The sequence below is a fragment of the Sorghum bicolor genome, chromosome 10 (genome assembly GCF_000003195.3).
Source record: "Sorghum bicolor cultivar BTx623 chromosome 10, Sorghum_bicolor_NCBIv3, whole genome shotgun sequence".
Taxonomy (NCBI): domain Eukaryota; kingdom Viridiplantae; phylum Streptophyta; class Magnoliopsida; order Poales; family Poaceae; genus Sorghum; species Sorghum bicolor.
In genome coordinates, this window is record NC_012879.2 from 60,028,965 (window position 1) to 60,038,941 (window position 9,977).

General features: G+C 43.0%; 2 protein-coding genes across 4 annotated transcripts; both read right to left on the minus strand.

Annotated features, from left to right (window-relative positions):
* On the minus strand, window positions 1,308-6,222 carry LOC8069185 (UPF0183 protein At3g51130). Of its 3 annotated transcripts, none has more exons than XM_021449213.1 (15): window positions 5,730-6,222; window positions 5,471-5,553; window positions 5,302-5,376; window positions 4,593-4,660; window positions 4,328-4,433; window positions 4,167-4,227; window positions 3,904-4,073; window positions 3,408-3,470; window positions 3,276-3,323; window positions 2,842-2,955; window positions 2,636-2,735; window positions 2,484-2,557; window positions 1,898-2,002; window positions 1,767-1,815; window positions 1,308-1,614 (listed from the first exon to the last, which is right to left on the minus strand). In XM_021449213.1, exons 1-14 carry the CDS (start codon window positions 6,037-6,039, stop codon window positions 1,768-1,770), a joined length of 1,425 nt encoding a protein of 474 aa, XP_021304888.1. In that variant the 5' UTR covers window positions 6,040-6,222; the 3' UTR covers window positions 1,308-1,614; window position 1,767. The 3 variants fall into 3 exon arrangements, with proteins under 3 accessions (XP_021304888.1, XP_002439019.1, XP_021304887.1); XM_002438974.2 differs by having other exon boundaries at window positions 1,308-1,654; XM_021449212.1 differs by having other exon boundaries at window positions 1,308-1,670.
* On the minus strand, window positions 6,637-9,752 carry LOC8069186 (NADH dehydrogenase [ubiquinone] 1 beta subcomplex subunit 9). The gene is made up of 5 exons (XM_002438975.2): window positions 9,462-9,752; window positions 9,316-9,357; window positions 9,079-9,160; window positions 7,619-7,674; window positions 6,637-6,913 (listed from the first exon to the last, which is right to left on the minus strand). Exons 1-5 carry the CDS (start codon window positions 9,735-9,737, stop codon window positions 6,875-6,877), a joined length of 495 nt encoding a protein of 164 aa, XP_002439020.2. The 5' UTR covers window positions 9,738-9,752; the 3' UTR covers window positions 6,637-6,874.

Genomic DNA, 9,977 nt, shown 5'->3' on the forward strand with positions numbered 1-9,977 from the left:
CCAAATATGTAAATAGATCCCTCCCACACAGCTAAAGATTAGCTATGATAATAGCTAATTGTTAGTTTAATGGTAGGTGAGACATTAGTTAATTATTACCTACATTACCGTGCTTTGGCAATGTGCATTAGAGCATCTTCAAGAGACTAGATAAAATTATATTCTCAACTACAAGATTTAGCCATTGTGTAAAATAAAAACTCATCCAAAGCATAAAGTTCCACAACAAAATTTGTATAGGATAGCTAGTGGGGACGACATGTTATATATGACAAGCGAAAGTTTAGAAATAGCAAACTTGCTATTTTAGCAAACCAAATAACACATCTGTTAGACCTTAATTTTGCTTTGAAAATGTAAAAATAGTCTAAATAACATTGATAGCATATTTGTTGAAGTTGCTCTTATTGGCAACAGCTACATTACATCCCTCATGATCGGAAGAGAGTAACAGTTGCAATATATCCATTTTTCATCACCTAATAACCAATAAAATAACACGATGTCACATCTGATATACACAGGGAAAACAGATTTGGAGTGCGATCGAATAACACCGTACCTCGAAAGCAATATTCTGATATCCACATATACAAAAGTCGATCCAAATGGATTGTTCATGGACCCTTGTGTCTGGATTGCAGCTCGGCCACAATCATCGAGGATCTCCTCATACAGTAAAAACAAGGGTTGTTTAAAGGACAGAAAAAAAAAGGCATAAAAGCATGCAGGCATATTGGCATTTGGCACTCGAGGCATTGCTCCATAGACCTTTAATTCTTCAAACGAAGGCGTTGTTTAGGTCACAACGTTTTTGAATTTTGACATTGTAGTACTTTCGTTTTTATTTGACAAATGTTGGCCAATCACGAAGTAACTAGGTTTAAAAATTTAGTCTCGCGATTTACAGCCAAACTGTATAATTAGTTTTTATTTTTATGTATATTTAATGCTCGATGCATGTGCCGCAAGATTCGATATGACGAAAAATCTTAAAAAGTCTTTGGTTTTTTGGATGAACTAAACAAGGCCCAATCACCCTTTGGCCTCTTCAAACCAAGTTAACCACTATACGAAGCTATTGATCTGTTGTATTTGTTACAGCTTATATTATAAAGCTTTTAATAGATGTATATTCTCATTTGTGCAGTTTATTCGCCATACCGATTACGTTAATTATGCAACCTTCAATATACTCCAGCAGCTTGTTGTTAAGCTGAGATTCTGTACAATGAACTGATTCGCAGAAAAACTGGAACCAATATCAAACTACTGGACGAATCACATCTGTACTCACATGAGACGTATAACTAAGAAACAACGTTCCATTAGGCGACCACATGGCAGTATGTATATACATTTTCTTTCAACAAATAAAGACCATTTATGTACACAAGGTGAGGTCACAGAGTACAGTTAGTTCTGGTACAATGAGCGGCATATCTACAGCACAATTACATGCCACGGTGTTAATCCATATCGACTGGGAGGCTGCATCGCATTCCATAAACCAAGCATCGTCAGAAGGCTCCATAGAGTTGGCTTCGGCTTGAAATTGCTGCTGCGCTGAAGCACAAGTACACCTTCTTTCTGTAGGTTACCCAGCTTTGTTGTCTATGCAGCAAAAATTCAGAGCAGCAACACATGTAGCACACTGTCAAAATGGAAGACTTTGACAGTTAACTTAGTCCATGCTCCTCAATGACCAAACATAGCATACCCGCGCTTCGGCGATGTGCATTATGGGCAAAAACTGCATTACATACCTCATGACTGGAAGAGAGTAACAGTTGCAATATATCCATTTTTCATCACCTAATAACCGATAAAATAACACGATGTCACATCTGATATACACAGGGAAAACAGATTTGGAGTGTGATCGAGTAACACCCACCTCGAAAGCAATATTCTGATATCCATATACAAAAGTCGATCCAAATGGATTGTTCATGGAGCCTTGTGTCTGGATTGCAGCTCGGCCACAATCACCGAGGATCTCCTAATACAGTAAAAACAAGGGTTGTTTAAAGGACAGAAAAAAATTGGCATAAAAGCATGCAGTAAGATAGCATATTGGCATTTGGCACTGGAAGCGTTGCTTCATTGATGATACAGCTTAGAGCAATATCTACTTAAAAGGTAAGTGCTCTAGAACAAGCAAAGGCAAAGCTGAATTCTTAGTGCAAGAAATTAGTGTGACTATGCTAACAAACCAACTACGCAAAAGAAAACCTAGTAGATCATTTAGCCTTGAATAAGTTTACCATTCACAGTTTAAGAACTAAGAAGGATGAAAAGGACTCGTGAAACAAGATGCAAAAAGGGGTGTGCAAAAATTGTTACAAATGGCATTTCAAAGCAAAGATGATAACTTTAGAACTACATGGCAAAAATCAAACAGCATTCTGAAGCCAAATAAGACATCAAGGACTACCAGTTGTACCATCAGCAGTGTTAATAAGTCATGTAAAACACCATACCTTCACTTGTTCCCATTTTGTACTAGGCATTATGCAATTTTTTGAGACATTACCAGGCTGAACTGTACCTTCAGCTGAAAAAAACCAGATGGATGATTGGATTGGATTATTCCATCAAAACAAACTATTTTTTTATTACGAGTAGTTCAGACCTTCAGCGTCATATATAACAAAGTTGCATTTCTTATATGAGTTGAAATCTGAATGACCAGGGAAGTTTGTGTGCAAAACAAACTTCTTTATCTTATGTGTCTGCAAGGACAATAAACTCTGTCAATATGCTATTTCAAGTCCAAGCCAATAAAAAAAAAGCTATTTACAGTGTTGCACAATCCTAGTGTGATGAAATACTCCACACCTGTCCATCAAATAAGATATCAATTCCACGCGAGAAGTAGTTGTAGAAGTAATCACCACAAAGTGTTGTACGAGGCCGGGGTTCTGATGCAGAGTGTATGACCATTTGATCCACCTACAAGAGGGAGACCTAACATAGTAAGCATTCCAGTTGAGAATGCACCAATGATTCCAGGGAGAATGGCATTCCTTCATACTGATCTTGACCAAGCAAAACTTAATCATATGCTACAGAAATACTGCTTAGTCTCACACTCTCAATAGCTTTGTATAGGCTAAAGTATTATCTACATGCTTCCATGAGTAAGCAAAAAAAAGTAAATTCTCATGGAAACCAATTCAGTTTAGCTTATGTCATATGTTACATAATGTTGGCAACTCAAAGAAATACATATTATGTGAAATCTCTACTCTGGTGCCTCAATTAAAACTGACCTGCTTCTGATGGATACCACAAGGACGACCCAATTCAGTCCAGACATCCTGAAAAAAGAAATTCAAGCAAAAGACAAATCAGGGCCAATGTTAAAGTTAAACTTTACTTCAGCAAATAGATATGATATGCACCTGTGGTGATGCACCAAAAGGAATATGCTGGCCCCCTATTGTGAACCAAAGTTCTTCTCCAAGCTGAAAACAGTACAAAATTATACACATATAAGAAAAATGTTTGCTCCATTGGTAAGACTTGGTAAGACAAAACAACATACAAAAAACCCCAATTTATCCATATACACGAAGATACTAGTTATTGTATGATTCTCCCTAACGCAACAAAGCAAAAAAATATATTTTTTATTCAACATTAAAAAAGAGTCTCTAAAACAACCACACATTGAAAGGCATATCCCACGACCAGCTTTTTCTTCATTTTATTTTGCTTAATAGGTTCATACATTTCCTAAGAAAAGAGGTGCATGGGTGGGTGGGGACAGGACTGGAGAGCTAAGAGGTCAAACTAGATAGTCTGGATCACTTGGATTATGAAGCATCAAAATATGTCTTCAGCTTCAACAAAACCAGTAAGCCAGAAAATTGTCAAGAAACCAAAAACATGGCATACCTTGGCGTGCACCTCCTCCATATACAGACTGCCTGCAGGCAGTGCAGGTACCACTGCTTTGTCCATCAAAGATCCAACCCCGACCTTGCTATCTGTCGAGCTGTCGTATATACAAACCCGGCAAGTAACAGGGGTCGTTCCGTCTGGGAATTCCAGGGGCAAATCTGCCACTGCCATAGCAATTACAGAAGTGGGGTAAGATGTCACATAAACATGGGTACTAATAGAACATTCACAACTGAATTGGCTCTAAGGTAGAATACCTTCCCCATTGGTGAATAGATTTGTATATTGGCTGGGAATAGGGAATGCAAAGGATAAACCCTACAAAAAAGCTTACCAGTAAGACCAACAGACTAAGAGAAAGAAAACAAGATGAACTGCAAAAGAGGGAAGAAAAACAGAGCTATTTTTCATGACATACTGGGTAGAACAACGTATAAATTCCCCTCTCTTTGTCATATATACCAGGGAAAGTAGGTCCAAAGAGTGCATACACAGCCGCAAAAGTGGCTAATGTTGACGGGCCACTGAAAGTGAAAAAGAAAATAATCAGTAACACCACACAACCTTGTGCTGAAGGGTTAATGTAACTGAGCGCAACAACATATCTGAACAGGGTTTATTTGAGTACTTCCACTGTTTCACACAGATTTAACAATGAAAGATCATGGTCACAAGATCCTTACCCAATTAAAGCTGTCGCATATCGCAATTGCAATCTCTTAACATCATAAATTTCTACAAGACGGAGTCTCTGCAAGGATAATACAAACCATATAAGTTTAGTAATTTCTGAAGCCTGAAAACAAGTGTCATTTCCACACAGCACACATTCTCAAATATTCTTTTCCCCATACATAAATTAGAATTATTAACCATGATGAGTTCCTTTTCTCAATTACCCTCATTATATTTCCTATATTTCAAGCATAACATACTCAAAAATAACAGCAGCAAACCCTTTTAGCCACAAGAGTTGGGGTAGGCTAATGCATAACACACCCCAATTTGAGTTTGCAAAAGTGGTCCACTATAGTCTTAATTAATCGCCATGAGCAACTGATTTCTCATGCATTCAACGCTGGCTGTTTCAAAACAAAAAATGCCTATAATGTACTCCCTCCATCCCAAATTATAAGTCATTCCAAGAATCTTGGAAAGTCAAAGCATCTCAAGTTTGACCAAATTTTATAGGATAAGATAACAACATTTATGATACCAATTAAGTATTATTAGGTTCTTCATTAATTATATTTTCATAGTATATCTATTTGATGTCATATTTTTTGTAATTTTTTCTATAATTTTGGTTAAACTTGAGAGACTTTGACTCTCCAAGATTCTTGGAATGACATAATTTGGAATGGAGGGAGTAACAAACTAGCCCGAGCATACCTGCGACCAAGGATCAAAGCGTAGGTGAAATCCATGGTCTGGAAAGCTAATGACAAAGTCCAGCTTGAGAGGCTCCTGAAAACCCAACCAACAACACCGATCAGCTAATAATATTTTGGTATCCCTGGACCCTGGCATCCGACAAACTCGTGCACCTCGTCTCACAAACCTCGTCGAAGTACTTCACGTGGACAACGTCGTAGATATTTGGCTGGCGCTCTATCTGCGCAAACGCATCGGAGATCGGCATCCCTGCACCGATTGCGACCTCCCAAGTCAGAATTGGCTCAAAGTTTGAAAAATTTAACTAACCTCTTGCTTAAAGTCCTTTTTTCCCTCCCGTCCAAACCGAGAGGAAAGCAAAGGAAGCAACCAACGACCGCCGTTTCCTGCCGGGGCGGCGGGCGGTGGGTGGTTAGGGTTCTCACCGAGGGTGAAGGGGCCGACGCCGAGGCCGGGGCGGAGGTCAAGCGTGATGGCTCCCATGGCCGTGCCCTCGCACCGCCGCCGCACTGGCACCGTTCCCTGGGACGGCATCCCAACCGCCGCCCCCGCCGCCGCAGCCGCTGCCACCGCCGCGGCGCCGCCACCCCCCGCCATCGACGGTGACCTCTGCGCCTGCATCCTGAGGCCCACCTCGCGGCCTCCCCTCCTTACTCCTCGACGGCTTATTCCTCGGCGTGCTGCTGGGCTCGACTCGATGGGATTCGCGTGGGATTGCGTCCACTCCACCACCATCTCTCGCGCGGTGCGGTGCGGTGCGGGCTTCTTTAGCTTAACGAGAAACCAACGCGGGAGTTGGCTGCGTATGACACGCGGGTCCGGAGCCGTCAGTGGCTGTAGCCTAGAAGTGGGGCCCGGATGTCGGCGGGAGGATCGCCGTGTGCACCTGCGTCGTCGCCTCAGGCCTTTTGCGCCGGATTACGTGCGGCGGCGGAGGAACCCGTCGCGCGGCAAGTAGGTGGCCGGCGGGACACGTGGCGGACTCGTAGCGGAGGGCACTGCCTGTTTGCTGCGAGCGGCGAGTCGCGTAGGCCTGCTTCTGCTTCTGGTTTGGAGTTCGCGTTAGGATCGGCTCCAAAGGCCCGGTTTAGTTTTCAAAAAAAATCAAAATTTTCCATCAGACACATACATAAATTATTAAATAAAAAATAAAAAAAATTAAGTATACAGTTTGGTATACAGTTTGCCTGTAATTTACGACATAAATCTCCTAAACCTAGTTAATTCATGGTTAGACAATAATTGTCAAGCCGAATTCGAGTCCAGATTTCAGGAGGGGGAAAAAAGAAACTACAGAAAACGTGAAAATGCAGCAGAAAAGCCGAAGAAAAATTGGGGAGACGTAGCTCGTCAGTTTAAACTGCATGACAAAGATAGCATAGTTCCATTTTATGACAGCAAACATCACTTGAATATGCACTAGATGTAGAGCACATGGTTATCAGAACAAGGAAATGACATGCATGGATGGAGTCCAGTAATTTTCGTTCTTATTTCTCGTACAACAACTCAATTAAACAGGAAGTGATTTGGAATTCTGGAAGTTCTGCCCCGCTCGCAGGACTCTTGTTTACTGGTCCTCCTTGCCATAATTGTAGATGATCTCGATCTACAAGACACAATTGCCATTAGTACAACATTTTGGTGTACAGAATCTACTACCCGAAAACAGTTTAGCAATGCTAAATGCTAGAACCAGAACAAGATAATGTCGCCATAAAAAATGAAGTCATTTTGTAAACTCTACTATGTAGCATCCAAGTAGAGGAAAGCCTGTTATGAAAAACTACCTTTGTGAGCAAATCAGTATGGGAACTTGGGAAGGATATTGTGGCCATCGAAGATGTAGTCATTTTGTAAACTCTAAGCTAGTAATATGATACTACACAGCAGTTGTTTGGCAGGGTTGACCCCATCACGCCCAAGTAGAGGATATTCAATTATGAAATAATTGTAAAACTAACTACCTTTGCAAGCAAATCAGTTAAAGTTCCTAAGATGAATTTACAGTTTTGGCCAAAGCACTACAACTAATAATCCACTAACAACAAATAATAGCTCTGGCTCGCTTGTCCATTGAGAAATTACAGATGAAACCTTAAGTACTGCTACTTTTTTGCGTTCAAATTAAGTTAGCTTAAACAACGAACATTATACCTTTTTTAGACGATCACAGGAGAAAAAGACAAGCAAAATATTACGAATGGTAAGCATTGTGGTGAATCTTTAGCATAAGGCAAATATATTACATAGCATAAAGAGCAATGTAAGCTATATTACATAGCATAAAGAGCAATGTAAGCTATGATCTTACCCCTTGAGGTGGAGGGGGGTTTCTAGTGAATTTAGTGCCGCCTGGTGCCCATGGAACTGCAGAGATAAGAAGAGGCACATAAAGATAGCATTCCAGTAGAGACTTCACCTCAGTTGGTAACTCATACAGATTAGCACAATCATTGTATCTAAGATTAAAATTTTGACATCAATCAATTACAACTAACTTTTCAACTATATCTCACAAAAAAATGCTAGTATCTTCCAGCATATTTGCTGTGGCCACTCATTGGTAAACAGAGGCATTGGCATCAGGACCAGAATCAATTCATAAGTTAGGCACTTAGACTGTCTCCAACCACGGAACCCAAACGCAAAAAATAGGTCATGCACAGTGTTTTGCATCCTAAAATTGGCATCCAACAGAAGACCCATACCGGACACTCATTTTGGGTATGAGGCCAACGAGAACGCAAATAAGCGTCTTCCAGAGAGAAGACACAAATCTCTGCCACGCCGTAGTGGTGGGCCCGTAGAAGGCGTCGCGGCGGGGCACGGCCGGCGGTGAGGCGAGTCCGCGGCGGGGCGGGTCTCCCACGACCCAAATGTTCGAGGTTTCCACAGGAGGAGTGGAGGAGGTGGACGAAGGAGAGAGCACTGAGGACCCGCCGCCGAGCGCGAGCTCAGGGGAGCCATGGCCGCCGCCATGCGCGACCTTGGGAGCCGCTGTCGCCGAGATCTGGTGGTTGCCATCGCCGGGATCTAGGGGCCGCGCAGCTGTGCATGAGCTTGGGGAGCCACGGCCGCCGGGATCTGAGGGTCGTGCAGAAGAAGTGTAGGGCAGAAGGAGGAGGTGGACAGTAGAATGGCTTGCCGGAGGAGTAGGGGCTGCGGAGCAGGAGTGGAGGAGGCGCGGCCGTGCGGGGTGGGAGGACGAGGTGTGAAGGGCTCTCCTTTTTTTGCGTTCTCTGCTGTTGGAGAAGTGAAATTTTGCATGTCTGACCTTTCTCCTATGCGTGACCCAAATCATGATATGGGTCTTTGATTTGGGTTCGTGTTGTTGGAGATAGCCTTAGGTCTTAGGCTGAAGCCTCACAACAGAATTACAATACCAAATACCCACAAAAATTAAAGCAGCATCAGCTTGCATATTTAGTAATTAATTAATCCATAACCATCGGTGTTACTAGAGCTGAGCAAACTTGTTTATTTCAAACTGTTGTACATCAAGAGTAAGCAGATTGAACTGGGAAGGATTGCATGCCAGTAAACTGTACTCTAGTCATTGAAAGGTTTTGACCCAAACGAAAAGTGTGGTTGAATACCCCAGGTATACAAATGTATAATGAATGCAATGCAAGAATTCGGAAAACTTTACTGTGACTTCGCTTACTCAATATCCAATGATCTATCCAAATAAAAGTGCCAGTGCCCTTTCTACGTAATTTGATGTGAAACATCCACTGAACAAAAAGGCCAGGACGGCAAGAGAAAGCTTACCAATGTAGGGATCGGGGTGCTGGAAGTTCCTGTACCGAGCCTCCGCATCGTCGATGAGCCTATCGATCACGTCCATGTTATCCTGCACCAGCACCCCACACGAAATCCATCATCTCACAGTCACAGCACCACACAGAAACCATCACCAAACGTAACTCGCGAATTCCCACCCCGTCGGCAGTAAAATGGGAATGAGACGAGGTGCGCAAAAAGAGAATCAGCAGGAGGCGGCCTTACCACGTGTCGGTTGGCCTCGAACTTGTCCCGGAGATCCGACGCCTGCGCGGGAGAGGGAGCACGAGGTCAGATCCGCCCGCGAGCGGAAAGGGAGATCCAGATCGAGAGGGAGACGGAGGCGGAAGGAGGGAAATGGGGGAACTGACGTCCTGGTAGAAGAGGTGGCGGTGAACGGCCCAGTTGAGCGTGTCCTTGAGCGCCCTGCGGTAGAGCAGACGCACCCGCTCCTTCTGCGCCGTCCGCCGCGCCAGGTACCCTGCCGTGGACGCCATAGACCTCCCCGCCGCCGCCGCTGCTCCTTTCCTTCTCTCTCCTCTCGCTGCAGTAGTCGAGTTGGGGGATTGGGGATCGGATTCGGACGGGGTCACGGCCTCGCAGGTGTCTATGGGCTGTTTGGACTGGATCGGCCACTGCTCGGACATTGGGCTGCAAGCCCACTAGGGCCCATTTTGTTCCCCTCTTTCTTTCTGGTCCACTTCCCTCTCTTGAGTGTGCACACATCTTTTTTTGTGGACTATTTCAACCTACTTCAAAAAAAAAAGTTTTTATATAATTCATGTAGCGTGTGGAATATGGCAAAAAAGATTGCATAGCTAACAGTGGTTGAATATTGGCACCAAATAGGAGTATTAAAGTCGAATATTTCACCTCTACTAGTCAAG